Genomic DNA, 27,709 nt, shown 5'->3' with positions numbered 1-27,709 from the left:
TGAGGCTTAAGGTGACCTGACTTTCCTAAATTCACACACTATGAGAAGCAGAACAGGTTCCCAATCTAGGTGTGTCTGCCTCCGAGGGCTGTAGTCCTTCTGCCCCCCGCCCCCAGGGACTACTCAGCCCCCCAAGTGGAAGGGAGTGTGTCTGGTGCCACCAGGGAGTGGTGTGGGGCCAGCGCAGAGGGAGGGGATTTACAATGAGAGGGAAGGTCTCGCACTTTTTCCTGGAATCTTCTTTCTACCTCACCATTTTTTTTTTGTATGTACTCTGATTGTGCACACCAGTTTTTGGCACGGAACTCACCACGTCCCTCTGGGGTAGCAGAACCTGAGGCTTGGAGAGGAGGACTACTTGCCTAAGCCAGGAACTGCTCGGGCCTTGCTGGTGGGTCCAAGGCTGCCCCTTAGCACTGTGTGTGGGTGCTGCCTCCCCACCCTCGGGGGCTTCTTTGCAGCAGGGGTGGGGAGTAAGAACTCGTGGGCCAGGGTGTCTGAAAAGGGCTCATTGAGGAAAACCAGGAACAGGCCAGGAAGGAAGGTGGGGCCTCAGCCACCCAGCCCCCACCTTAGCAGAAGAAGCAGCTTCCTCCTCCTTTACGGGGGACCTTTGACCAAGGTCAGAAAATTCCTGGTTTACGGGGGCAGGGAGTGGGGCTTCTTGAATGGAAGAAACTGTTTTCCTCTTTTAGACAGGCTTTGGGTAATTCCATTCCCTTTTCTCTGCCAAGCTTTATCTTTGCCTAAGAATTCGCACCAGTCCCCAGGGGCCCCTGCTACACAGCTGCAGCTGCTTCTCTCTTCACTAATGGGTAAGAAATGGGGCAGATTTAAAATGCTTGTTTTAATAAGCATTTTGTCTGAATATCAGTGACAGCTTAGAGAAATGACCTACAGGAGCTGGGAGGTCTGAACAAGGGGTGGGCTTCCTGCTGGTGACTTTCCTCTGCCCCAGTGGAGACCCGGGGAAGAAATGACCAGTGGCCAGGGTAAGCAAAGGCCTAAAGGCCTAAGAGGATGAGGGAAAGGGACCAGCCTTGTGACCTCCCCACCTCCCATGTGGCCCAGGGCCAATGCTGTTTTCCTAGAGGTAGGTGATTTTCAGGTTCAAAAAAGGGATGGCAGGCAAGAAGTGCCTTTGTTGAGAAAAAGGACAACTAGGAAAGGAAATTAAATTGATCACATTTATTGAGCCCCTACCTTGATCCTACCTAGTGCCCTGGGCACAGGTGATGGGGAGGCAAGATTTATCCTCAGTTTACAGCTGAGTCCGGGATACTCAGATTCCCACAGAGCGATGCACCATAAACCACCAAAGACAGGGACAGAGACTGAGGGAGCCCGGTGGGCACCGACTCTGCCTGCCATGGTGTGGGGAAGGCTTCTCGAAGAGCCAACATTTGGCCAGGGTCTTGAGGGATGAGTAGGAGTTTGCAAGGTAGAGTGGGCTTCCAGAGTGCATTCTCAGCAGTGGGAAACTGGCTAGGAGGGTAGGAAGCAGCAGCGTATGTGTGGAGAAACTCAGCTGTGGCTGAAGTTCAGGCATATGTTGGAGATAGTGCAGGTTTGGTTCCAAACCACCGCAATAAAGTGAATATTGCAATAAAGTAAGTCAAATAAATTTTTTGGTTTCCCAGTGCATATAAAACTTATGTTTACACTATACCGCAGTCTATTAAGTGTGCGATAGCATGTCTAAAAAAAAACCAAAATTTTTTTTAAGTAAACTGTATGCCCAACGTGGGGCTCAAACTCACAACCCCTGAGATCAAGAGTCCCACGCTCTACCCACTGAGTCAGCCAAGCGCCCCTAAAAAAACAATTTTTTGAATTAAAAAATACTTTACTGCTGAAAAATGCTAACCACCATCTGAGCTTGCAGGGCATCATAACCACTGATCACCATGAAAAATTTTGAAATATTGCAAGAATTATCAATATATGACAGAGACCTGAAGTGAACAAATGCTGTTGGAAAAATGGATGCCAAGAGACTTGCTCCAGGCAGGGTCGCCACAAACCTTCAGTTTGTAAAAGATGCAATTTATCTGCAAAGCGGAATAAAGCCAATCGCAAAAAAGCCCCCCAAATCCCAGAACAACCCCAGGAGGCCGAATAGAGTGAGGTCTCCCTGTATAGAATTCCAGGGTGTTAGAGGAGCAGAGAGCCTGACACCGAGGTGTGTTGTGAGTTAAGAGGGGCATGGAGGGGGGATGATACAGAGGTGGGTGACTTAGGCATAGAGGAAATGGGACGGGGTGGTGACTAGTGTCCGCCCAAGAGAGGAAACAGAGTGGAGGGCAAGCCAAGCCCTGGCACAGACCCACGGGGATGCAGCACCGGCCACTGTGGGGGCCGCTCCACTGGGATTGGGGATGGGTGTCTGCAGAGCCGGGTGGGGGGAGTTGGGGCGGGGAGGCAGCCAGCCAGCGGCAGGGAAAGTCCAACCTCCGCAGGCGTTCCGCGCCGCCAGGCCAGCCTCCCATTCCCAGGGCGGGCACCGACCGAGCGGCACTGCGGGCCCTGCGCGCCCGGAGACAGGTAGGAAAGCCGACGGACCGGGACCCGGCGGCAGCGGCGGCTCGGCCCGGGGCTGCTGCAGGAACGCGCCCCGCCCGGCCCGCGGGCAGAGCCGCGTCGGAGGAAGTGGGGGATCCCCGAGGAGACCCTGCCTCCGGCTCTGTCCGCCAGGTCACCGCTGGGAGGGGCTGGGAGGTCACCGGCGGGCAGGAGACGCGGGGAGCTACGGGGGCTCGTGCTGGGCAGCCGGACGCGACCCGGGCCCCGCGCCCACGCCGCCCGCCCCTCGGACCTCGCCTCGGTGGGACGCCGTTCCCGCGCCGCCCCGGCACCGGGCTCCGCAGACCGAGCGCGCCCCCACCCCGAGGTGCCGCCAGGGCCAGTGCGTGCCGGGTCGCCCCGGCGCCTCCCGTAGGAAGCGCACCTTTCCGCTTTCGGGGGCTGCACCGGGCGCGTCCCCGGGCGGGTGGAGGGGCTGGGGGCCCGTTCCCGAGCTGGGGTGCGGGCCGCGGGCGCCTCCTCGCGACCGAAGCCGGGCAGATTCCTGAGTAGGGGGCGGACGGGGAAGGGCTTCGCGCCTGCCGCGGGCGTCCGGGTGTCCGCCGGGGGCGGTGGGGGGATGGGGCGCCGGGCGCGCAGGAACCCCGAGCGCGGGTCCTGGGCCAGCCCCCGCGAGGAGGCGCAGACCTGCTCGGCCGCGGAGCAGCCCCGGCCGCTGCTTCGGCCCTGATCAGGCCCCGCCGCGTTCCTCGGGGACACGACGTGAAAAGAGCGCACATTGCCGGCCGGGGGCGCAGCGGGCCGGGCCCTCGTGCAGCTGGGGGAGCCCCGCAGGGTAGTCCGGGGGCCCAAGACCCAGGGCTGGCCCTGGAGTTGGACGGTGTCTTGTTTCTGTTTTTCTCCCAAGTGAACTGAAATAACCTTTCTGGCTTTCGGGACCTCGGGATCGCAGCTGGGGGTCTTGATCTAGTGCAATTGTAGCAGTGGTGGTAGAACCTAGTAGCAGTTGTAAGTACAGTCTTTTCTCCAGTCTCTCCCTGGGCTCTGCTCGCCTCCGTTCCTAAAGGCGGTCTCTTTTAGAGAAGCATCCCTTGTCGCTCATCTAGTCATTGGTTCTAAAACGCGGGCCTCCCCTCTCGCACGCTGCCCTTACAGGAGCTGCGGGCGCAGAGCAGAGGTCGGTGGGGGTGGCGGCGTGTGGGAGAGGAGGCAGCACCCCCCTCAAGTCTCCCCCCACCTGCTAGCCCCAGGAACCTCTGATTTGACTGTGAAAATGACTAAATGAATCACCGTTTGTGCTAAGTTAACGAAGCATGTACGTCGCTAAATGTGCCAGGTTAAATTTTGCTGAACTTGGCTTAGTATGCTGTTCTGTCCTTGCAAAATGAAGTCATTTTATACTTAAAAAATTTATAACATTGGTAGATTACAGATTTTTAAATTTAAACGTACAAGTCAGTACTTGTTTAATGTTTCGTACTGAATGAGCATATTGCTTATGTCATTCTCCAATACAGTGACATGTACACACATGCACATATGCACATGCTGTGCACAGAACACAGCACACTGCACACACACCCTCCTTGCACATTCACGCTGCACTGCACACATACACTGTGTATACGCACATGCTACACACACCTCCTTGGACCTGTGCACACTCTACACTCCTCCTGCAGAGTCATCCACAGCCTGCACACTCAGACACCACACTGCATGTACACACACGCACACACACACACACACACACTGGTTACAGAATCGACTTGTGGAGCTTTTCTTGTGCAGAGAAATGCTGGCTTGGGTTTAAAGTAGGATACAATTGACGTTTTTAAAGCCTTTGAGTTTTAAAAGCATCTTCCGAGAGTTTCTTTAAAAAAATATATATTAACGGGCGCCTGGGTGGCTCAGTCGGTTGAGTGTCTGCCTTCGGCTCAGGTCATGATCCCAGGGTCCTGGGATCGAGTCCCGCATCGGGCACCCTGCTCAGCGGGGAGTCTGCTTCTCCCTCTCCCTCTGCCTCTGCTTGCCTCCCCCTGCTTGTGTGAGCGTGCTCTCCATCAAATAAATAAAATCTTTTAAAAAATTAAGTTTTATTTATATTTTTAAAGATTTTATTTATTCATTTGACAGAGATAGATACAGCGAGAGAGGGAACACAAGCAGGGGGAGTGGGAGAGGGAGAAGCAGGCATCCCGCGGAGCTGGGAGCCCCATGCGGGGCTCGATCCCAGGACTCTGGGATCATGACCTGAGCCGAAGGCAGACGCTTAACGTCTGAGCCACCCAGGCGCCCCCAAAAATTAAGTTTTAAAAACAACAGGTATAATGGCTTTTAAAAAAAGACTTTTGCTAAATTAAAACCCGTGAGACTGATTGCTTTGATTCTGAACCTGTCCTTCAACAAGTATTTTTAATTGCCCTCTTTTTTTCCCCTTTGAAATCCTGAAAGAAGGTATTCTTGGACTTTTAGGAGCCAGTAGTAGGCGGGCCTTTTCTCCCCCACGTGAGTGCCACGGCCCACTGAGCCCCGCGGCGTTCCCGCTCGCCCCTCTGCGGTCACGGGTGGGCAACGCGGACGGAGGGACGCGCCCCCGCCCGCAGGACCGCGGACCGAGCCCGGGCCCTGTCCCGCCCGCTCCAACCCCGGCCTCTCCCGCAGGCCGAGATGCGGCTGCTCCTGTTCGTGCCCCTCCTGCTGGCCCCGGCGCCCGGGTCCTCGGTGAGTGCCGCCCTGCTCGCTGCTCGGCCCGCCCCGCCCCGCCCCCCCCCCGCACAGCGAGGCGGGGGAAAATCCCCCGCTCCCGGCGGCGAGGGGAAGTTGGTGGGAGAGGCGAGCCCTGGGACCACCCCCAGCTCTTTCAGAAAAAGGGGTGCAGCCTTGAAGCGGTCTGACCACGGGGTGCAGAGCTGCCCTCCCCGCTGCAGGACGCAGTGCGCAGGACTGGCAACTTCCCACCGCCGTCCTCCTTCCGAAGGTGCTGGGTGCACCCTAATGCTGGGACCCCCACCTCCCCGGGGTGGCCTTCCAAGGTGGAAGGAAGGGGCGGGGGTGGTGCTGGCACCAGCCAAAGTGCAGGGCTAGATGGCCCATCCCATCATCTGCTGGGACCCAGTTGAGCTGCCCCTCAGCTTGACTGTGCTTAGAGGTCCCCCTCAACAGTGGGGATTTAGCTCTAGATAGAGCAGGGATGGCCAATAGAACTTTCTGAGATGATAAAAAATGTTCTAAACTGTGCTGTCCAGTAGGATAGACACTTGGTTCTGTGGCCACTGAGTCCATGAAACGTGGCTATTGCCACTGAAGAATTACGTGTTTGATTTGATTTTAATTAACCTAAATAGCCACGTGTAGCTAACTGTTACCACATTATAGTGCAAATTTGGAGAGTGGACACAGGAGTCAACTGGTGATCAGAGTAGCTGTTTTGTTAACGGGGCCCAAAAGACGGGGCTCACTGGAGAACAAACCTGGATCCTGAGGTTATACAAGAAGTCTTCTAGAAGGCAGGACCCACCTCTGCGGAGGGGAGGGTCCATAGAGGTGGGCTTTGTCCTGGATGCTGCTCCTGGCATTGACAGGATGGAGGGCACAGAAGCAGCCAGGTGCCACCCTGCCCCTGGAGAGCTCTTCACAGGGGGAGCCCCTCAGCCCTGCCCACCCCTCTGTGAAGCGGGAGGTCCTTGGGGGAAGGCAATGGAGATGCTACACTGTGGAGTGTGAGTCAGGGATGAGAGGGCTGCAGGGGCAGGCCGAGATGGACGTCAGTGGTGCTCGGTGGGCAGGCCTTCAAAGCCCCACTGACCCAGCACCAGCCACAGTCAGAGCGGCAGGTGGGCTAGAGCCCCCCTTTCTCATGTCCTCTCCATCACCTGCCAGCTTCCCAGTCACCCCTGCCACCCCGTGGTCCTTGAGGTCCCTGGCACAGGCTTTCCCTGGTGCCCGGCTGTGTGAAGGCCCCCACTCAGGTGGAGGGGATTGTGGTGCCAGCGTCAGGACCCCAGCAGGAAACCCAGGGCCACCCCCTAACTGCTGCTTGACCATAAGCTTGACAGGCCTGAGATTCCCTTTCACTGGGGGGTTATAATCCCCACCCTCAGGTTACTGTGCAGGTGGAATGAGTCAAGGAGTACAAAACGCACTGGGTCCTCTTAGGTGCTTTCTGCCGTAGAAACAGCTGAGTAACCTTTCCCGGCGCCTTCCTCCCCGCAGCACGTGAGCTCAGGTGGGGCCGTGAACGCTCCTGCGCCCACGCCACGGCTCAGCTGCCCCCTCTTGCTGGCTCTGGCTGGGGGCCGAGCCCCCGCACGGTCTCTCTGAGCGCCGACAGCGGGGAGGGAGGAATGACGTGCAGCTGCAGCCGCCCGCCGACCCGGCCTCACCGCCCCAATCCTCTCTCGCACCCACCCCCGCACAGGGCGGCCCCGGGAACAGCACGGCAGGAAAGAGGGCCCCAGGCTGCCTTGGAGGGTGCGGGGACTCGGAGGAGGAGGGGCTGGGTGCGGAGGGCGGCGGGAGCAGGTGCGGACAGGCCAGCGGGAGGGCGGGCTGGCCGAGCTCATTCCGGCGCCGCACAGCCAGCTCGCGGTTCGGGGAATCACGGAGGAACAAAACGTGCCTGTGCTGCCCGTGGCTGCAGCCAAATGTGCGTTCTTTCCTGGGAGAGACGGTGTGGAGGGCATCCGGCTCGTAGCCCCTGCCCCCCACAAGTGGATATCTGCGTGGCGGGTGCTGGGTACAGGAGGCCAGGGCGTGTTGGTGAGGCTCCCAGCTCCTCATGCTGAAAGCCGGCTGAGTCTGTTTGGGGCGCCTGGTGTTTTTGCTCTGGGAGAGAGAATCCCAGGCTCCCAAGGCGAGGGAGGGGAATGATTTTAGGAAGGGGCCCTCTGGTAAGCCCGAGGGGGCTCTGAGTGCCGACTCACACTTCTGAGCGTGTCTTTTCCTCCAGGCTCCCAAGGTGAGGCGGCAGAGGGACACCTGGGGCCCCTGGGGCACCTGGAGCCCCTGCAGCCGGACCTGCGGAGTGGGCATCAGCTTCCGGGAGCGCCCCTGCTTCTCCCAGAGGTAGGGGAGGCTGGGTGGGGCCAGCTTGTTAGAGGACAGGGGGCAGGCTGGTCAGGGGGCAGCTGGTCCTGGGCCTGGCAGAACCCACCGAACCATGGGTTTGTTGTGAGAGCAGCATGGATGGAGTATCAAATCATTTCCCACCAGTCTCTGATTCCAACAATCAGCCTTATTTCAGGAGAGCTAGAGCTGTGCCTGCTTCCCCCACCCCCGAGTCTCCAGTTCCCAGTGCTGTCTGGCATGTGCCAGGTGGAGTACATTCTTGGTGAACGAATGAACGATCTTCAATGCCTACCCTGTGCAGTTTCTCTCCCTTCGGCCTCTTTGTTAAGTATAGAGGTCTCCCACTTTAAGTGAGGTATTAAGCACCTACTGTGTGCCCTGCACTCTGATAGGTGCTAGAGAAGGGTGGGGCGCAAAACAAGGGGGGTGGTGACCCTTTGCCTGTCAGTGGGTTGAACTCACTATTCTGGAGAACCTCGTGTGAGGACAAGAACCATGAGCTATTACTCCAGCCACCGCATACTCCTTAAATGGCGGAATGACCTTACCAGGTGGGTATACATTACATCTTATTTTATCTCCAGAGGCAGAGTTTGGGTCTTCTCTGGAAATTTGCTATAAGAGGCAAGGTAGCCCCGAGTTAAAGGAACTCCAGGATAGACTCCAGGATAGACTTCTGAGTCTAGCTTTTCCAAGTATAAACCCAGGGCTCATTATCCCTACCTGAGGGGATCTGTGTGTGTGGGCACCCCTCCTTTGCCCAGAGGGGCCTGCAGGAGAGCCCTAGGAGGAGGGGGGGTGTTGGTTCGCGGGGTTCGGGTCTTCCCGGTGCTCTCATCCTCAGGAGGGATGGGGGCTCCAGCTGCGTGGGCCCCGCCCGGAGCCACCGCTCTTGCCACACGGAGGTAAAGCCCGCAGGGTGGGGACGTCAGCTTCTGGGACCCCCTACCTTACTGACCTCCCAGTCCCCGGGGCGTCCTCCCGCAGGTGCACCCCCTACCTTCCTCACCTCCCACCCAGAATGACAGCCTCCCCTCAAGCAGCCCAAAGCCCCTGCAGCTGCTGGGGTGAGGGGGAAGCTGTTGGTGGGGATGGGACAGACCTCCCCAGGAGCAGTGGGGCAGGTGGAGGCCCCACCTGTCCCTCCCTTCCCCGCTGGCCCCCCGCAGAGCTGCCCCGCAGGCACCAGGGACTTCCGGGCCCAGCAGTGTTCCCAGTTCGACGGCCAGGACTTCCAGGGAAGGCGGTACAAGTGGCTGCCCTACTATGGAGGTGAGTGGAGGTCCCAGCACCCGCAGCCCTGCTGCCGCACCCTGCCTTGTCCTGTGCTGAGCCCCACCCGTTCCGGATCTCTTCTGTACGTTGACTTTCCATTGCACAGCGCTTACACCGTATTATAGATGCTCTGTCAAATACATTTTAAAAACTCACAGGACTCCCAGCAGGTGCTCATCGCAATACAACGGGGTGGGGGGGGGTGGTCATTTTGAGGTCTCTCCATCCTTTTTGCCCTCTATACATTCTCAAACAAAGCCACCAGGCCATGTCTGGGCCATTTTGAGCCCTGCTCTTTTGGCCTGCTCCAGAAGCATTCCTCATGGTGCACAGAGGTCCTCATGATGTGCAGAGGCCATGGGGAGGAGGGGCGCTGGTGGGGCCGGGCCAAGTTTGGGCCAACTGCAGGTCGGGGCTGCAAGGGGCTTGGTATGGCAAGAGTCCATTTACTCAGGATCTCTGGGGCCCAGGGGCTTGCTCTGAGTGGCTTTGAGGAGGGTGGTTAATTTTTAGAGCAATCTAGTTTAAGAAAAAAACACTTGTGTATAACTAAAGCATTTTAGATGAGTCAGAAGATTCCTTAGGCTACCCCTTCTGAGTATTAGTAGTCACTGCTCATTGCAAATGACTCCTGGATAGTATGGTGCTTTGGCTTCCAAATCAATGAACATTTATATCCTGTGTGTGCTATTGGATGGGGAACACGGTCTTGGCTAGAGGGGTGACCCCAGGGCAGTCTGTTGGCATTCATTGCTCCTCCTGGATAATTTAAATATATCCATATATATATATATTTTTTAAGATTTTATTTATTTATTTGACAGAGAGACACAGCAAGAGAGGGAACACAAGCAGGGGGAGTGGGAGAGGGAGAAGCCGGCTTCCCACTGAGCAGGGAGTCCGATGCGGGGCTCGATCCCAGGATCCTGGGATCATGACCTGAGCCGAAGGCAGACGCTTAACGACTGAGCCACCCAGGCGCCCCTATATCCATATATTTTTTAAAAGATTTATTTATTTGAGAGAGAGAGTGCGCACGCTTGTGTGCGGGCAGGGGCAGAGGGAGAGAGAGAATCCCAAGCAGACTCCACGCCCAGTGCCCTAAATATATCCATATAGAAAAACCAGAACACAGAGGAAAGGGTCACAGAGGGATGCCTTCTCTGTGGTGGAGGTGACCGCACTCCTATTAGCACTTTTGGCTTTTTAAACAATGTGTATATAATATTTAGATGGCTATAAAAATTTAAACCCCTAAATGACTTTGACCCCACACCTTTCATAGGATTTGGCCTAGCATTCCAGTCTAGCCCTTTTCACATTATTTTCTCTCTATCTAACACGTATTTGTAATTATTCTGTAGCCCCATTCTGCATTGTGTGGGAGAAGCGTCTCCCCATGTTACGTATAGTCCCTGTACTTTACAGCATAGCCCACATGCATAGTGGTCTGTTAATAATTGACTCAGAGGAGCTGATTGTTAACACACAGCCTTATTTATAAGGCTGGACAGACCTCTCCAAGGGGCTAGCTTTTTCCCTATCCTGGGATTTTTCATCCACTTGATCCCCAGAGAGGCCGCAGTTTTGTGAATAGTTGCTTCCCGTGGGGGTTGGGGTGGGATTCTGAGCCACCTGGGAGAGCCGACGCAAGGACTTTCTCTCCCCGCTCGCCCCCCATTTGTGTGCTTCTGGCCCCCGCCCATGCTTCATTGTGCCCAGGATATGACTTGCAGCTTGCTTGGGATCTCAGCTTTCCCGTTTGTCTGCCTCAGCCCCGAACAAGTGCGAACTGAACTGCATTCCCAAGGGGGAGAACTTCTACTTCAAGCACAGGGAGGCTGTCGTGGACGGGACGCCCTGTGAGCCTGGCACCCGGGACGTCTGTGTGGATGGCAGCTGCCGGGTGAGTGGTGATCCTGCCCCCACCCCCCGCCCCCCTGGGGGCTGGCCTGGGGCTTATTGCCGGATGTTTCCCTGCCCTGCACCAGCATGGCCAATGGCTCTCCTGAGCTTGATGTCTTCTCATGACCAGCTTTTAGGTGTCTTTGCATCACAGATGCCCTGTGACCGTCTTCCCTTCGCCCTTTGGAAACTGGCGCCACTGTAGGAGTGATCCTCTGGGTGGCAAGCGACAGAAACACCACTAAAACTGACAAAGGGGAAGAAGGCCATCGAGGGGTGGGCTGGCTGGCTGCAAGGGGCTGGAAATGTCTCCTCGCCTCTGGGCTTTACTCTCCTCTGGGTCAGCACTGGGATCCTGGGAGGTGTGCAGATGGCCACCAGCAGCTCCCAGCTCTGGCTGGAAAGGGCACCCACTTCCCAGGAGTCCCAGCGACCCAGGGTTGCCTCGGCTTTGTTTTGGCTGGGGGTTTCCCGTGAACCACTCTCTTGGAGCAGAGCATGGAACCCACTGACTTGCCCACGCTCTGTCCAAACTGGGAGAGAGGAGGCCCCCAAAGGAAGATGAGGCATTGTTGGCAGAGAAGGGGAGACGGGGGCTGAGCCGGCGGAAGATGTAGACTGTCTGCCACAGGCCAGATGGAGGGTTCACCAGCCTCAGTGGCTGATGAATAGCTACTGCCCCTCCCTGATCAGAGCGGCGACCCGGGTTCGAATCCTGATGCGTCTGTGATGCCCTCTGCTGTCTTTCTTCTCATCTCTGCCCGGTAGGTCGTCGGCTGTGACCACAACCTTGACTCCTCAAAGGAAGAGGACAAGTGTCTGCAGTGTGGGGGTGACGGCATGACCTGCTACCCTGTCATGGGCACCTTTGATGCCAATGACCTCAGCAGAGGTGGGAGTCCTGGGGGGAGTCCAGGCAGCTGAGGGGAGGGTCTGTCACCTGTCCCTTCCTTGCCTGACTTCTGTTCCAGCTGAGTCACCCTGGTGGCCCTGAGGGGGTCTGATCTGGCACTCAGGTCACAGAGCCTGTCGGCTTGGGCTCATAAGGACCTCTGCCCACTTATCTGGTGTAAGCGCACCCTGCTGCCGGCTGGATGCCCCTCCTCGCCCCTTCCCGCGGGTCCCCAGCTGTCCCCCCACTTCCCAGTCAGCTCAGCTGCCCCAGCCTGCCCAGCCTTCCTAAAGCTGCTTCCCCCCTTCTGGAGGACTCTGCCCCGAGCCCCCGAGCGGCGCAGCCCTGCCGGGTCCCGCTTGCCGGTCCCTGAGCCCGGCTGTGCTGCCAGGGGCGTGGGTGGTCCCAGAGCGTCTCTGCCCCCGCAGGCTACAACCAGATCCTCATAATTCCCATGGGGGCCACCAGCATCCGCGTGGAGGAGGCGGCGGCCAGCAGGAATTTCCTGGGTGAGTGCGGTCTGGGGCGAGTCTGGGCGGTGGCCGGGCGGCAGGTCCCTCCGCGGCAGCTCACCCGGCGCCTCACCCCTGCGCAGCGGTGAAGAGCGTGCGCGGCGACTACTACCTCAACGGGCACTGGACCATTGGGGGCGCCTGGGCCCTGCCGGCGGCCAGCACCATCCTGCACTACGAGCGCGGGGCCGAGGGGGACCTGGCGCCTGAGCGGCTCCTCGCTCGCGGCCCCACCTCCGAGCCCCTGGTCATCGAGGTGAGGGGCTGGGGGGCGGGGGCGGGGGGTGGGCGCCCGGTCCCCCCGGAGGCCGAGGGTGGAGGGTCCCCCGGGGGGCAGGTCTCAGCGAGGACCCTCCCGCACAGCTCCTCAGCCAGGAGCCCAACCCGGGCGTGCGCTATGAGTACCACCTGGCCCTGGGCAGCCCCCCGCCCGGCTTCCGCTGGGGCCACGGCTCGTGGAGTGACTGCAGCGCCGAGTGCGGTGGAGGTGGGCCATTTGCATGTCGTGGGGGTCACGGGGGGTGGGGAACCGCAGGGCTCGGGGACTCCATGAAGGGTCCCCCTTACCCAACCCCGAAGCTAAGAGAACCAGAGGCTTCCCCGAGGTGGCGGAATCCCGGAGGAGATGGCCCTCCGTGAGCAGCAGGGGCCCAGCCCAGCGGGTGACCAGGTGTCGGAGCAGGGCTCCAGCACCTCAGATAACACCCCTCAAGCCTCAGTTTCCTCCTCTGTGAATTGGGGGTGATGATGGCACTTATCCCAGGGGGTCATTTGAGGCTTAATCAAGACAACACTTGGGATGCATGCAGAATGGTGCCCAGCCCAGACAATGCATTTGGTGACTGCTGACTGACCACCCGCCCTCGATGGCCGGGCCTCTGCAGGTCACCAGTCCCGCCCGGTGTTCTGCACCACTGACGACGAGGTATACCCCGACCACATGTGCCAGCATCAGTTGCGGCCGGCTGACCGCCGCTCCTGCAGCACTCACCCCTGCCCGCAGACCAAGCGGTAAGGCCCTTGCCAGCCCCTCCCCCCATGGTGGGGCCCAAGCCCTTGGGTGGGAAGGCCGTGGGGCCTCTGGGCTACTCTAGGTGTTGCGCAAACAGGTAGGTGTCCCCAGCTCCCTACACCTGTGGTGGAGTGGGGAGGAGGCAGCTGTAACGGGGGGAAGCAGCGGGGCGGGGGGCATGAGCGGGAGATCCAGGGCTATTTTGTCCACCCGTGTGTGCCCACTCAGTGTCCAGAGTGTCCAGGCTGGTAGTGGAAGCAAGGGGGAAGGTACTGGAGGCCCTGTCCGAGCCGGCAGGGGACTTGGCTCAACAGATGCCAGGAAGTGGGCCAGGGACTGGGCCAGGGGGCCTGTGGGCATCAGTAATGCCTTTGTTCCCGCACGAAGGACCTCTTACCTGCACCGGCCCAGAGCGTGGCACCTTGCTGGGGCCCAGCGTGCGTGCAGGAACAGGTAATCTGCAGGCCGCAGGCTCCCTGCCTGGCTGGTGCCATCCTTCCGCCCTCATGGCCTTGGTGGCATCTGGCCTTGCAGGATGGTGGTGGGCTTGGCTTTGCATGGTGCAGCTGGGGCTGCCCTTTCCTCCGGTGCCTCAGGGCCGCTCCACACGTGGGTGAGCATGGCCCCTCTGGGAGATGCCCCCAACAGAGGCAATGGAGTCTGGCTGGGGCTGACAGGGGACCTGATGAGGAGAACAGGGGATACAGGTGAGGACAGGAAAGCTGGGGCGGGGGGCAGCCGGGCTCTGTGTTGTAGGGACCAGTGCTCGGTGGTGAGAGATGGCAAGCGGGGGCGGGGGGGGGGGCTTGGCCTTTTATGCAGAGCGTTCCGCCCCCCACCCGTACAGGCCCAGATGTTAGGACGGGCCAGGTTGGGGGGTCCCCAGTCCGCTCCTGTGTGTGACAGTTGGTGCTCCCTGGACTCCGGCCCTGCTGCTGGGCCAGCCTCACCGGATCCCTGCTCCCTGCCAGCTGGAAGACAGGGCCCTGGTCGCCCTGCTCGGCCTCCTGTGGTGGTGGCTCCCAGTCCCGCTCTGTCTACTGCGTCTCGTCTGATGGGGCTGGCGTCCAGGAGGCCGCTGAGGAGGCAGAGTGTGCAGGCCTGCCTGGGAAGCCCCCCACCATGCGGGCTTGCCACCTGCAGCGCTGTGCAGCCTGGAGGGCAGAGCCCTGGGGAGAGGTGAGGCCTCTGCCCCATGGGGCTGGAGCAGGGTGGGGACGAAATCAGGCGCTGGGACTAGCGGCGGGGGCCGCAGCAGAGCTGGGCTGGGAAGCTTGCCTCCACCAGGGAAACAGATCCTGGGAGGTAAAGGGACCTGCTAGGTCGTCTTGGAAGCCGCTGTGGAGGCTGGGACTAGGAGCAGGTGTTTGGACTCCTCCTCCTTCTCCAGGATCCCAGGCAGGGCAGGAAAGGCTTTGTCTTGGCACAAAGGAGCAGCCGGGCGCCTTGCTTTGGGGGTGAGGGAGGAGCCGGCCCTGACTGGGGCTGCTGGTCACCGCATCCAGCACCTACATATGTTCAAGTCTCGAACAAGGGAACGTGCAAAGTGTCCCTAAGCTTGGCGTCAGCAGGCGTGGTGTAGGCTACGTGACCTCAGAGGAGTGGCTCAACCTCTCTGAGCCTGGGAGCTGGGCATGGGCCATAGGGTGCCGTCCACCCTTCCTGCCAGGCGGGGGAGGGGGGGGCCTCCAGCTGTCTGACCCGGCATGGCTCCTCCGGGCGAGGACAAGCTCCCGCCGACAGCCCGCTCCTTACAGTGCTCTGTCAGCTGCGGTGCTGGCGTCCGGAGGCGGAGCGTCACTTGCCGGAGTGAGGAGGGGTCTCTGCTCCATGCTACAGCGTGCTCCTCGGAGGACCGCCCCCCCGTCACTGAACCCTGTGTGCGTGAAGACTGTCCCCCCATCCATGACCAGGCCTGGCATGTGGGCGCCTGGGGCCTAGTGAGTGCTTGCCCACTTCCCCCTCATCCCTGCTGCCCAGTCCTGGTCCCTTGGGTCTCTGGCAGGTGGCTGGACACGTGCCCCATCCCTGGGTCTGACCTGCCTCACCAGGCACCTTCCCCCTACCTCTCTTCCTTGTGGGGACCCCCAGCCTTGGGGTCTCTCTCCTTTTGTGAGCCCGTTCTCTCTTCCCACGCCCACCCTGTGGGCCCCAGTGTTCCAAGAGCTGCAGCGAGGGGACTCGGAGGCGCCAGGTCCTCTGTGCCCTCAGGCCGGCCAGCCGCTGCGGGAGCCTGCAGCTGTCCAAGCCCGGGGAGGTGGAGCCCTGTAACTCACAGCCCTGCCATCTTCCTCCAGGTGAGGGCGGGGTGTGGGTGCAAGGGGGAGAGGCCGTGCGGGCCCCACCTGTCTCCCCTGCGCCAGGGTCCCCCCCCAGCAATGCTCCCTCGGCAGAGTGCCCGTCTGTGCCGCCTCATGGGCCGGCCCGTTTGCCCAACAGAGGCAGCATCCTTCACCCCCGGAGCCCACGTACTGGCCATCCATCTCGGGTTGGTTTCCTCGGGCCGCAGCGATCGTGTGCGGCTTGTCAGGCCTACTAGCTTGGAGCTCCTTGAGGGCCAGGTCCCTGACTTCCTCCTTGCTATTTATACCGCCCCCCCCACCCCTGCCGCCCCAAGAACTTAGCACGAGCTGGGTATTCAGTAAATGTTTATTGAGTGACTGAGTGAGTACGCATTGCTCCTGCCTTTGTCTTCCCCTTCTCCTCACCCCCAACCCCACTGGCAAAGAAGACGTCCCAGGCCTGAGGAACTGCAGCACGAAGGGCCCGGGGCCAGTACTTGCTTGGTGTGAGGATGTGATATTGAGGAAGAACGTGGGTTGGGGCTCAGCTGAGGGGGTTGGATGGTGGCCTTCTGCTACCGCAGGGAGGTGTGTCTGGCCCGGATGTGCTAGTGCTGGGGGCCCCTTGAGCCCCGTGGTAGAGTTCCAAGGGAGGCATGGGGCACGGTGGCTGAGAACCAGTGGCCTGAACTTGACAGTTCCGTCTAGTCCATTGCTGACCAGCGGTGTGGCCCTGGGCAAGCACCTCTCCTCCCTGATTCTCAATTTGCCCATCTGTACAATGGGGTTAAAAAGAGTGCTTTTCTTACAGTGAGTCAGTTGGCACTGTGTCTGAACACACAGAGCTTGGTAAGCAAAGGGTCGGTAGTGGTGGTGGTGGTGAGGCCATGTGGGGGCCTCGGGGTCAGGCTCCTGCGGTGCCTCAGCCTGGCCTGGCCCTTGTGGGGCACGAGCAGGAGGTTCCTCCTGGAGCCATGGATGCCTTCCTGGAAGAGGTGGCCCTGAGCCTACCCCCAGAGAGGCATTCACATAGATAGCAAGGAAAGAAACAAAGCATTTCAGGCCAGGCTGAATTATAAAAGAAATAACCTTAATGGCTATTTTTATAAAATAATCTATGTTCATTGTGGAAAATTTGGAGAAATTAGGAAAGCAGCATAGAAATGGAAATTGCCCTGATCCCATGCTTTAGTGGGATCCAGTCATTAGCGGGCTTTGTTACATATGCCGAATGCTCTGGGCGCTTTTCCCTGTTAGAGCCACTTGGTGGGTGAACATTTTTCAGCTTCATGATTTCTCTACAGAAGTCCACGATGGGCCGAAAGTTAGAATTTAGGTGGTTTCTAGGGCGCTTGGGTGGCTCAGATGGTTAAGCATCTGACTCTTGATCTCAGCTCAGGTCTTGATTTCAGGGTCCTGAGTTCAGGCCCAGCATTGGGCTCCACGCTGGGTGTGGAGCCGACGTAAAAAGAAAAAAAAAAGGGCGCCTGGGTGGCTCAGTTGGTTAAGCGACTGCCTTCGGCTCAGGTCATGATCCTGGAGTCCCGGGATCGAGTCCCGCATCGGGCTCCCTGCTCGGCAGGGAGTCTGCTTCTCCCTCTGACCCTCCCCCCTCTCATGCTCTATCTCATTCTCTCTCTCAAATAAATAAATAAAATCTTAAAAAAAAAAAAAAAATTACATTTAAGGAGCTCCTGGCTGGTTCAGTCAGAAGAGTGTGCGACTCTTGATCTTGGGGTTGTGAATTTGAGCCCCATGTTGGGTGTAGAGATTGTTAAAAAAAATTTTTTTAAAGATTTATTTATTTGAGAGAGAGTGAGAGAGAAAGAACGCCAGTGGGGGAGGGGCGGAGGGAGAGGGAGACAAACAGACTCCCTGCTGAGCAGAGAGCCCTACGCAGGGCTTGCCCCCAGGATCCTGGGATCATGACCTAAGCCGAAATCAAGAGTTTGTCGCTTAACTGACTGAGCCACCCAGGTACCCCTAAAATTTTTTTATTTAAATAATGTTTTATATTAACCCAATTAAATATTTTTTTTTTAAAGATTTTATTTATTTATTTGATAGAGACAGAGAGAGAGGGAACACAGGCAGGGGGAGAGTCAGGCAGAGGGAGTGGGAGAGGGAGAAGCAGGCTCCCTGCTGAGCAGGTAGCCCGATGTGGGGCTCGATCCCAGGACCCTGGGATCATGACCTGAGCCGAAGGCAGCTGCTTAACCAACTGAGCCACCCAGGTGCCCCCCAATTAAATATTTTTAATATGTAATCAGTATAAGAATTATGAATAGGATATTTTACATTCTTTTTTCACAAGATTAAAAAAATAAATCTTCCAAAACCAATGTATCTGAATCATAATTCAGATGCAAAATTTCACTGGCATACTTGGTCTATATTTAGATTTTATAGAATGTGCAGTTGGAAAAGTAGATTCACACACCCAAGTTGTTCCAAACGTACCGAAGCACTTTCTAATAAATGAATCAAGCGTTACTTTAAAATTAATTCTGATTAGAATAAATGTAAAACGTAGTTTCTCAGTCACTCTGGTCACATTTCAAGTACTCAGTAGCTCTGAGTGAGGCCAGCAGGGGCCCCAGAACCCGTCCTCAGCCAAGGACGTGGGGGTGGTGGCAGGAGGTCTGTCCTGGGGACCTCAGGCTGGGCTGCAGATTAAATTTGTCAAATAGGCCCAGGGGAGCCACTGAAAGCTTTGGAGCTCAACAGTGATACCATGAAAGGTCTTGAGGAGGACAGGCGTGGCGCCTGCCCGAGGGCCAGACTGAAGTGGAGCCGGATGGAGTGGGAGCCTGGTGGGGAGCAGGCTGCAGAAATCCAAGGGCCAGCAAGAGTTGTGAAAACGAAGGGCCAGGCACTTGCCCAGCAGAGCCTGGTGCCCAGAGGGTGAGCGGGAAGTGGTGCTGCACTCCAAGCCTGGGAAGGTGGAAAAGAAGCTAGGGGCCTATTCCCAGGCTGGCTGGGGCCTGGGACTGCAGCACTGGAGGTGGGAGGTGCTGGCAGGCGATGGTGGAACTGGGGAGAGAATGTGCATCTGCCTCGTCCCAGGGCTTGGCCTGGGCAGGATAGGCAGTGAAATGAAAGCAAAGATTTTACTGCATATCTACTAGATTTTTCCAACCCTAAATTATTTTTTAAATATTTTCTAGGGACTGGCAAGATGTAGTCCAGAGGGGGATGGAATTTTCACTTTTTTTTTTTTCTTTAAGACTTTTTTTATTTGAGAGAGCATGTGAGAGCAGGGTGGAGGGGAGCAGAGGGAGAGGGAGAAGCAGGGAGCCCAATCCCAGATCCCAGGATCCTGGGATCGTGACCTGAGCTGACGGCAGATGCTTAACCAACTGAGCCACCCAGGTGCCCCTTCACTTCTTTTATATAACTACTCCATTATGTAGTAGTATGCTTACTGTGGAAAATTTGAAATGCACCAACAAATAGAAGGAGGGGACCCCCACCACCTGCTGCCCCCCCCCCCACTCCGGGTGCTTGGAACCATGCGCATTTTGGGGCATGTCCTGTTATGCGTCATTACAAAAATTCCTGTCATCCATATTTACTCAGTCTTTTGCATTTTTTTCTCCATTTTATGATGAAAAATCTTTTTAGTAACTTGGAAGTGGTTAAATATCATATACCATAAAATTCACCCACTCTTAACGGTAATTCATGATTTTTAGTAAGTTTACCAAGTTGGACAATAAAATGGTAAAATTTTTTTTTTCCTGTTTCTGAGCAGCCCCTAATCTGATTCCCCATGCTGGGAAGACAGGCCTGCTTATTTGTTTGTTTGTTTAATTCCAGTACAGTTAATACACAGTGTTGTATTAGTTTCAGGTATACAGCATAGTGATTCAGCAATTCTGTACTCAGTTCTCATCATGATAAGTTCCCTCTTAATCCCCTTTACCCACACCCCCCTCCACCTCCCCTCCGGTAACCATCGGTGTGTTCTCTATAGCTAAGAGCCTGGTTTTTTGTTTTTCTCTTTTTTCTCTGTTGGTTTTGTTTCTTAAATTCCACATACGATTGAAATCATTCAGTGTTTATCTTTCTCTGACTTATTTTGCTTAGCATGATACCCTCTAGATCCATCCATGTTGTTGCAAGTGATGAGATTTCATTCTTTTTTATGGCTGAGTACTATTCCATTGTGTGTGTGTGTGTGTGTGTGTGTGTATCACTTTGTCTTTATCCATTCATCTGTGGATAGACACTTAGGCTGCTTCTATATTTTGACTATTATAAATGCTGCTATAGACAGAGGTGCATATATTTTTTTGAATTAGTGTTTTCGTATTTGGGTAAATAGTAGTGGAATTACATGGTAATGCCACTTTTAATTTTTTGAGGAAGGATGGTGAAAAATTTTGAACATACAGAGTTGTTTGAAGTAGTTGAACTGCATAGGAAGCAGCCATGTATCCACACCTAAATTCTATAATGGCTGTTTAGTTATATGTGCTTTTTCATGATCCACTCCTTTTGTTCCTTCATCTGTCATTCAAATTGTGTGTGTGTGTATGTGTGTTTAAAATGATCCAGTTATTTTTAATATGGAATTTTTTTCTTGAGGTGCAGTTCACAAAACATACATTTAACCATGGTAAAGCTAATGCTTTGGTGTTATTTTGTATACTCACGATGTTGTACAAACACCATATTTTATCACCCATAAAAGCTCCCTGTACGCATTAACTGATCACTCCCCACTATCCCTAACCTCCTTCCTTGGTAACCGGATCTGCCCTCTGTCTTGTTGGATTTGCCTATCCTGGAAATACCGTGTAAAAGGGGTAGCACAGCTTTCGTGCCCGCCTCTTTCCCCCGGCGGAGTGCTGTTGAGGTTCATCCGGGCTGGAGCCTGGATACATCGGCATTTCGTCCTTTTTATGGCTGATAGCAATTCTATGGGTATACCACGACCTGCTTATTCTTTCATCAGCTCATATATATTTGGGTTGTTTCGAGCTTTTGGCTCTAATGAATACAACTGCTATAAACGCTCATGTACGAGTTTCTGGGTCAACCTATGTTTTCATTTCTCTTGGGTACATACCCAGGAGTGGAATTGCTGGGCTCTATGAGGACTCTGTGTTTAACTTTTGGAGGAATTGCCAAACTGTTTCCACGGTGGCCGTACCAATTTACATTTCCATCTGCAACACATGAGGCTTCCAGTTTGTCCACATCCTCACCAGCACTTACTATTTCAGCCTTTTTGATTAGAGCCCTCCTAGTGGGTGTGAAGGAGTAGCTCCTTGTGGCTTTGATTTGCATTTCCCTAATGAGTGATGATAGTGAGCATCTTTTCATGTGCTTGTTGGTCCTTTGTATATTTTCTTTGGAGAAATGTCTGTTCAAGTTCTTTGCCCAATTTTATTTTTTTTAATTTCTTTTTTAAGATTTTATTTATTTATTTATTTTTTTAAAGATTTTATTTATTTGACAGACAGAGACACAGCAAGAGAGGGAACACAAGCAGGGGGAGTGGCAGAGGGAGAAGCAGGCTTCCCGCAGAGCAAGGAGCAGGGAGCCCGATGTGGGTCTCGATCCCAGGACCCTGGGACCATGACCTGAGCCGAAGGCAGACGCTTAATGACTGAGCCACCCAGGCGCCTCTCTTTTTTAAGATTTTAAAATAATCTCTGCACCCACCATGGGGCTCGAACTCATGACCCCAAGATCAAGAGTCACGTGCTCTACCGACTGAGCCAACCAGGCGCCCCACTTTGCCCATTTTTTAATTGGATTGTTTGTGTTTTCATCAATCTAGTTGGGATCAAACATAGATACTAATTTTATATCTGGCTTTTCTTTTTGCTGAACATGTAACATTAGCTTTTTCTAAGTGACTAAAGACTCTTGAAACATGGGAAGGGTGTTTTATGAAATCACAGGTCTGCTCATTTTCACTTCCGCTGTCCTGGGTGCCCCAGGCCTTGCCTGAGCAGTGGGGTGGGAGCACATGGTGGTTAGGGTGGCCACTGCTCAGGCCTGACTCTCTGCTCCCTGCAGAAGTCCCCAGCATGCAGGACGTGCACGTCAGCTCCAGGGATCCCCGGATGTCTTTGGGCCCTCAGATGGCCCCCACCTCAGGTGAGAAGCTCAGTGGAAGCCCCCAACCCAGAGCCCAGGAGATGGAGGTTGAAGGTGGGGCAGGTGGTTTAGGGGGGATGGAAAAGGTAGGTCTGGTGTGGACAGATGGAGGTGAGCAGCCAGGTGGAGACCGCAGGTATCTTTTCCTCCTCCTTCCTAGATTCCAGAGACCAGTGGTGGCTCCCCCAGGAGCAACCCTCAGTCCAGGGTAATCCCAGAAGAGCCCAGGGCCTTCACCTGCCAGGCCTAGCCCCCTCTCTGCCACAGTCCCCACACCGGCAGCCCCTGCGGTCTGGCTTGGCACCCCAAGACTGCAGACAGAGCCCCTATGGGTGCTGCCCTGATGGCCACACCATGTCTCTGGGGCCGCAGCGGCAGGGCTGCCCTGGGACCTCATGTCAGCAGAGCAGGTAGGAGCCTCTTCCTCTTTACCAGGTCAGAGAGGAAAAAGTGTGTGTGTTGGTGGGGGTGGTATCTGATGGGCAGGGCCACGACTCTGCGCAGGGAGGGTGGAGGGGGTTTTGCAGAGCTCAGGACTGGGACTCTGGAGGTGTCTTCTGGCTTCCCTGCTTGTGCCGTCTTGCGGACTCTGCTTCCTGTCGCTGATCTCCCTAATGTGCAGAGTGGGGGTAAAAATCTCCGCTCTTGCTACCGAAGTCGGCCTGTGGAGGTGTAGCCTGAGGCTCTGGGAAGGCACATTCTAGCGTTCAGATCCAAAGCAGTCTGCCAGTCTCTCTGGGGCTGGGATGCTCAGAGCACAGACTTTGGGGCCAGCAGCCTGGGAGCCGAGCAGGATTCCCAGCTCAGTCACTTACCAGCCGCGTGCTGGGTGATGGGGGCAAGTTCCTTAACTTCTCTGATCTTGGCTTCCTCTGCCGAGATGTGGGAACCGTGACAGCCCCCGGCTGGGGTTGCTGTGAGATCGGAACAGTCCCATGGTGCCTGGGGCGTGGCAGGTGCTCTGATGCGTTCCTCCTTCACCTTCCTTCCCCACTCCTGGCTGATGGAGCTGTGATTTTGTAAAGCCTCCCTGGGGACCCGCTATGTGGGCAGGCTCAGTGAGTCTCCACCTTGGTTTCAGGGTGGGGGAGGGGAGTTGAGGATCCGTCAGGTATCAGGGCAGCGGCTCTGTCTGCTGGGTTTCTGCTGCCTCCGTGGCAGCCGCTGGGCGGTTGGGGGACGCGGCAGAGCCTCGGCACGTGGAATGGTCGGGCCCGGGTGCGGGGCCACGCTGTCTCCCGCTCGAGTCCTCAGCTGCTCGGCCCCCAGCGCGGGCAGCCTCAGAGCCTGGGTCCCAGGATGCTGGGAGGGTCGGCCATCAGGGCTGGTTGGTGAGCAGACAGCCGTGTGGTGCTTGTCTAGGTACGGGTGCTGCCCCGATGGGGTGTCTGTGGCTGAGGGGCCCTGGCACACTGGCTGCGCAGGGTCTTACACCAGTGACAACGTGGGGCGAAGGCCGGGGTCAAGAGCAGTGGCTTTCTCAGTAAGTGTCGGTCACACAGGGGGGCGGTGTGGGGGGGTGGGAATCCAGCCCCCAAGCCTGCTCAGCGCCACTGTGACCCAGGCTGTCTGTAACTTGGGCTTGGGAGAAAGGAGGTCCCTGCTGGCTGCTGGCCCACAGGGCTTCTGAGACGGGCCTGGGCTGGAGATGGGGTGGCGTGTGCAGGGGGCTTCGTCTGACCTTCCCCGGGCCTCTGAGCTCCCCTGGGGCTGGGGTTCTGCATCATGGGCTCCTGCCCCTGCCCCTCCCTCTTCCTGTCCTCCGTCCCCAGGCCCCCACGGCCCACCAGCCCCAGGCTCAGCAGAACGAGCCCCCTGAGTGCCGGGGCTCCCAGTTCGGCTGCTGCTATGACGGGGTGGCCACTGCGGCCGGCCCTCTGGGGGAAGGCTGCGGGGGCCAGCCCAGCTACGGTGAGTGGGTGTCCCGGCACGCTTCCTGGTGAGTGGGCTCCGGCCCCCCTTTGCCCCCCACACCTCCACCGGGCCCCCACCTGGAGCTTCCTACTAGCTCAGTGATTCATTCATTTCTTCAGATGTTTACTGCTCACTTACTAGGCGCCAGGTCCGAGGACGGGGCCATGTTGTTCTCATTCCCAGCAGTTTGCCCTTGAGACCACCTGCCTGCTTGTGGGAGGCGAAGAGAGCCGGGGCAGGGCCCCCACAGAGAAGGAGGGCTTGTCCTGGCCCCCACCCCCTTGGGGCTCAGCGCCCTCTAGAGGCAGAGATGGAATGGTGGTCAGTGCCAGGATGGACAGGGGTGTCCCCACCGTGCCTGGGATGAGTCCTGGAGGGAGGTCACCGAGGCAGGAGCATGTGTGGGTGGCACTGCCAGGGACTGTCAGGGGGACCTCAAAAGCCAGATGGGCTGATGGTCAGGGTTTGCAGGAGGCTGGGTCCCTGGGGGGGGCTTTAAGCAGGGGCCAGCCACGTTCACGCAGAGAGGTAGAGCGGGCCGTGCTGGGGAGGTGGGCGGTTGGAACAGGCAGGCTGGGGGCAGCTGCAGGTGGGCTCAAGGCTGGTGAGGGGTCCTGGGAACAAAGGCGGGCCCCTCACTGGGCACCTTCACAGATGTCCCTGGGAGCCGAGGGCTGGGTTCTTATGAGCCAGGCCCTTGGGCTGCTCTGTGCGTGCACTCTCGGGACCTGAGTCAGGCATGGGGAGGGGAGGGGCATGAGGGGGCCAGTCCAGGTTGCTCATGGCCCTGACCTTCTGGAGGGCTCTAGTTCTGTGGGTGGAGCCCAGGTAGGTCTGGGCAGTGAGCAGACTCTGCCCCCAGGGCCAGGTCAGGGGTCTGGGCAGGGGTGTAGACGTGCTCTGTGAGCTGGGAAGGGCCTGGCTCCTAAGTCTGAGGCGGAGGGGATGGTGGGCCCTTGCTGGCAGGGCTCTGCTGGGCAGCATCCTCGGCTTAATGACACGCACCCTCCCTGTCCCCTCAGCCTACCCTGTGCGGTGCCTGCTGCCCAGCGCCCACGGCTCCTGCGCGGACTGGGCCGCCCGCTGGTACTTCGTCCCCTCTGTGGGCCAGTGTAACCGCTTCTGGTACGGCGGGTGCCACGGCAACGGCAATAACTTTGCCTCTGAGGAGGAGTGCATAAGCAGCTGCCGGGGGCCGCACGCTGGGCCCCGCTGGCCCGAGCCGGGGGCCTCTGGCCCGAGCACCCGCGCAGATGGTGGCGGCAGCCGTCCTGGAGGCCAGCTGGAGGCCAGCTGGCCCAGGACGGGGGCCACAATCCAGACGAAGCTCTTGCCTTCCGGTGGCCTCGGGTGGCGAGACCAAGAGCCTGGGGCGTTTGGAGAACGGCCCTGGGGCGGGGAGCTCTGGCCCCCAACCCCTGGCCTGGGCGGAGATGCGGGGCGACCAGTGCCGCCCTCCCACAGCTCCCCCTACAGGTGAGGCCTACCTTCCCTGGGTCAGGGGCTGCACCTGTCGGAGCTAAAACCCTGAGGTCCGCAGGCCCTCCCTCCCCATCCCTAACCTCAAGTCCTCCAAACAGCCCTGCCTGGAGGGCCCTGGTCCTGTCGTTGTACACATGGGGAAGCTGGCATTGGAGACAGGAGACTTGCCAGTAGATGGTGCTGCCATCTTGGTCAGACCTTGCCCGTACACCCCGGGCCTGTCTAGTCGGGAAAGCTTGCAGGCTTCGTGACCTTCAGCAAGTCCTCCAGCTTCTCCAAGCCTCAGTTTCTTGACCTATAAAATGGTGATATTCTTAGATTTAGTGTGGGTTCCATAGTCTTGGGACTGAGTCATGAGAGCTTTGGGGAGAGTAAAAACGAAACTTTAAATTCCGAAGAGGTCGAGCATGTGGTTTAGTTCCCCACATGGACCTGGCGTGAGCAATCTGTCCCGGCCCCTCCACGCCCTGGGCTTTGCGCCTACTCTGCCGCTGTCACAGGACCAGGCTGAGGTAGCAACGTCCAAGGGCGTGTGGGGAGGATGCAGAGGGGGGATTCCTGAGGCCATGGGCTTCTGGAGCTGACCCCGAAAGTGCTGGAGACAGGATGGGCGCCCAGCTCTCTGTGGTGGGACACTGATAAAGGGGAGTCTCCAGTCCTGGCACTCAAGCCAGCAGTGCGGGTCCTCACGGCCGCCCCCCCGCCCCCCAGGGTCAGCTTGGCAGGCCCGGAGCCGTCCCTGGTGCAGGCCCCCCGGGGGCAGTTGGTGCAGCTCCTCTGCCAAGATGACATGCCCCTGGAGCCCCACGCCAGGTGGCAGAAAGACGGGCAGCCCATCTCCTCCGACAGGTATGTGTGTGGCAGCCCCCTGATGTCCCCGGGACGGGAGCGTGCACGCAGGGCTACCGTCCCCTCTGGTAGGAGCGCTGGGGCCGGAGGCGGGCTAGGCTTATTGTCCTCAGGAGCCCAGAGCTCAGGCCCCCACCTCTTCACTCAGGCACAAGCTGCAGCCTGATGGCTCCCTGGTCATCAGTCCCCTGCGGGCAGAGGATGCTGGCATCTACAGCTGTGGCAGCGGCCGGCCAGGCCGTGACTCTCAGAAGATCCAGCTTCGTGTCACAGGTCTCTGCCCTGGGGATTCCCATGGGCCCCACGCAGGAGGCCTTGGCTGGGAGGCCTGAGCCAGGTGCTCCCACACTGGAGGGGCCCTTCCTGATGGCAGGGACCGCGCTCCGCAAGGGCCGAGGTGGAGGTCCTGCCCCTTGTGGCGCTCTTTTTTTTTTTTCTTTTTCGACTTTTACAAACTGTTTATTTTCCGTCAACCTTTTCCATTTCTATTTCCATTTTGTTTGCCTTTGTGGAAGACCAGCTTAAGACCACTCAGTGGTTGTTCCTACCCATTCAGTGGCCTGAGCAGTGGGAGCTGCAGACCAGTCTTCAGTGGCCGGCTGGGCGCTCCACTCTTCAGTAGGGAACTGCTGAATAGGCACCGAGGGCACCTGCACGCCTTCAGACCAGTCTGCAACTTCAGGCTGAGTAGCAGTGAACTCAGGAGCTGGAGCTGTCCATTCACCCTGAAATTCCTCCTTGGTCACAGCCTTTTCAGCAGCGGCCTGCTCTTCCTTTTCAATCTCTTCAGGATCTCTGTAGAAGTAGAGATCAGGCATGACCTCCCATGGGTGTTCTCGGGAAATGGTGCCACGCATGCGCAGAACTTCCCTGGCCAGCATCCACCACATCAGACCCACTGAGTGAGCTCCCTTGTTGTTGCAAGGGATGGCAATGTCCACGTAGCGCAGAGGAGAGTCTTGTGTTACACAGAGCAATGGTAGGCAGGTTAACATAGGACGCCTCTGTAAGAGGCTGGTGGTCAGCCCTGGGATCAGTAACCACCAGCAGTCTCGGCTCCCGGAAGGCTGCCTGGATCTGGTTAGTGAAGGTTCCAGGAGTGAAGCGGCCGGCAATAGGAGTGGCTCTGGTAGCAGCAGCAAGTTTCAGCACAGCTCGCTGGTCAGTATTCCTGGACGATATGACACTGACATCAGCTGGGTTTTCAATGGCAACAATGGCACGAGCTGCCAGCAGAAGCTTCTCCCAGGTTCTCTTCAGATTTATGATGTAGATACCATCACTTTTCCTTTTGTAGATGTACTGTTCCATTTGAAAGTCAAGGTTGGTGCCACCTAAGTGGGTTCCTGCTGCAAGGAGTTTGAGGACATCCTCCTCCTTCATTTGCAGGACATCAAGGGCTCCAGACATTGTGAAAGTTTCCCTTTAAGTTACGACGGAAACGCAAAACAACGCTGTATGGGCCCTTCCCTGAGTAGCTCGGAAAAAGCTGTGGCGCTCATTTTTCCACATGTCCCTGGCCAGCTTCATGGCCGCCCCCCGCTTCCACCACATTCTCCCCACAGCTCACCCCTTCTCCTGGCCTCATGACAGGGGCTGATGTGGCCGTGCTACCTGAGGCTGAGCCAAGGCACTTCCCTCAGACCAGGGACCCAGTCCAGGGCCATAGTCCTCGGGACTCCAGCCTAGTGGGGGACAGAGGAGGCTTAGGGGCCATCTCCTCCTTGCAACCTCGGCCCACGACCAGGTAACAGCGCAGCAGTGCCGTCCTGCTCTCAGCCTACCCCACTGGAGGGCCGGGGGTGATGGGGGTCTCAGTGGTGAAAGGAGGGGAGCGCTCTGCCTGGTGAGGACAAGAGAAATGTGGCTCCCTGAGCAC

General features: G+C 57.3%; 1 protein-coding gene and 1 pseudogene across 8 annotated transcripts in view; one reads left to right on the top strand and one right to left on the bottom strand.

Moving 5' to 3' along the window:
• The first annotated feature begins 2,463 nt into the window (after window positions 1-2,463).
• Window positions 2,464-27,709, top strand: part of PAPLN (papilin, proteoglycan like sulfated glycoprotein) — a 36,466-nt gene continuing 11,220 nt past the window's right edge. For 2 of the 7 annotated variants that reach the window (XM_021679770.1, XM_021679775.2), the window contains exons 1-25: window positions 2,501-2,544; window positions 3,431-3,531; window positions 4,999-5,031; window positions 5,188-5,247; window positions 7,475-7,590; window positions 8,438-8,498; window positions 8,763-8,865; window positions 10,644-10,774; window positions 11,542-11,665; window positions 12,094-12,174; window positions 12,261-12,433; window positions 12,541-12,664; window positions 13,062-13,188; window positions 13,577-13,642; window positions 14,161-14,368; window positions 14,947-15,129; window positions 15,345-15,486; window positions 21,505-21,585; window positions 21,746-21,995; window positions 22,948-23,068; window positions 23,358-23,496; window positions 24,522-24,975; window positions 25,693-25,830; window positions 25,979-26,103; window positions 27,424-27,577. In XM_021679770.1, the coding sequence (XP_021535445.1) occupies window positions 5,194-5,247; window positions 7,475-7,590; window positions 8,438-8,498; window positions 8,763-8,865; window positions 10,644-10,774; window positions 11,542-11,665; window positions 12,094-12,174; window positions 12,261-12,433; window positions 12,541-12,664; window positions 13,062-13,188; window positions 13,577-13,642; window positions 14,161-14,368; window positions 14,947-15,129; window positions 15,345-15,486; window positions 21,505-21,585; window positions 21,746-21,995; window positions 22,948-23,068; window positions 23,358-23,496; window positions 24,522-24,975; window positions 25,693-25,830; window positions 25,979-26,103; window positions 27,424-27,577 (3,155 nt within the window). In that variant the 5' untranslated portion in view covers window positions 2,501-2,544; window positions 3,431-3,531; window positions 4,999-5,031; window positions 5,188-5,193. Of the gene's footprint in view, window positions 2,545-3,176; window positions 3,532-4,998; window positions 5,032-5,187; window positions 8,145-8,437; window positions 8,499-8,762; window positions 8,866-10,643; window positions 10,775-11,541; window positions 11,666-12,093; window positions 12,175-12,260; window positions 12,434-12,540; window positions 12,665-13,061; window positions 13,189-13,576; window positions 13,643-14,160; window positions 14,369-14,946; window positions 15,130-15,344; window positions 15,487-21,504; window positions 21,586-21,745; window positions 21,996-22,947; window positions 23,069-23,357; window positions 23,497-24,521; window positions 24,976-25,692; window positions 25,831-25,978; window positions 26,104-27,423; window positions 27,578-27,709 lie in introns of those variants that run through there. The other 5 variants (XM_021679772.2, XM_021679771.1, XM_021679774.1 and 2 more) reach the window with 5 other exon arrangements.
• On the bottom strand, window positions 26,283-27,271 carry LOC110571631 (annotated as a pseudogene). Its single transcript, XR_002479800.2, has one exon. The product of XR_002479800.2 is annotated as a 40S ribosomal protein SA-like (transcript).

This window comes from Neomonachus schauinslandi, chromosome 9, assembly GCF_002201575.2.
Source record: "Neomonachus schauinslandi chromosome 9, ASM220157v2, whole genome shotgun sequence".
NCBI classification, from domain to species: domain Eukaryota; kingdom Metazoa; phylum Chordata; class Mammalia; order Carnivora; family Phocidae; genus Neomonachus; species Neomonachus schauinslandi.
This window is presented reverse-complemented; position numbering and strand designations above follow the sequence as displayed.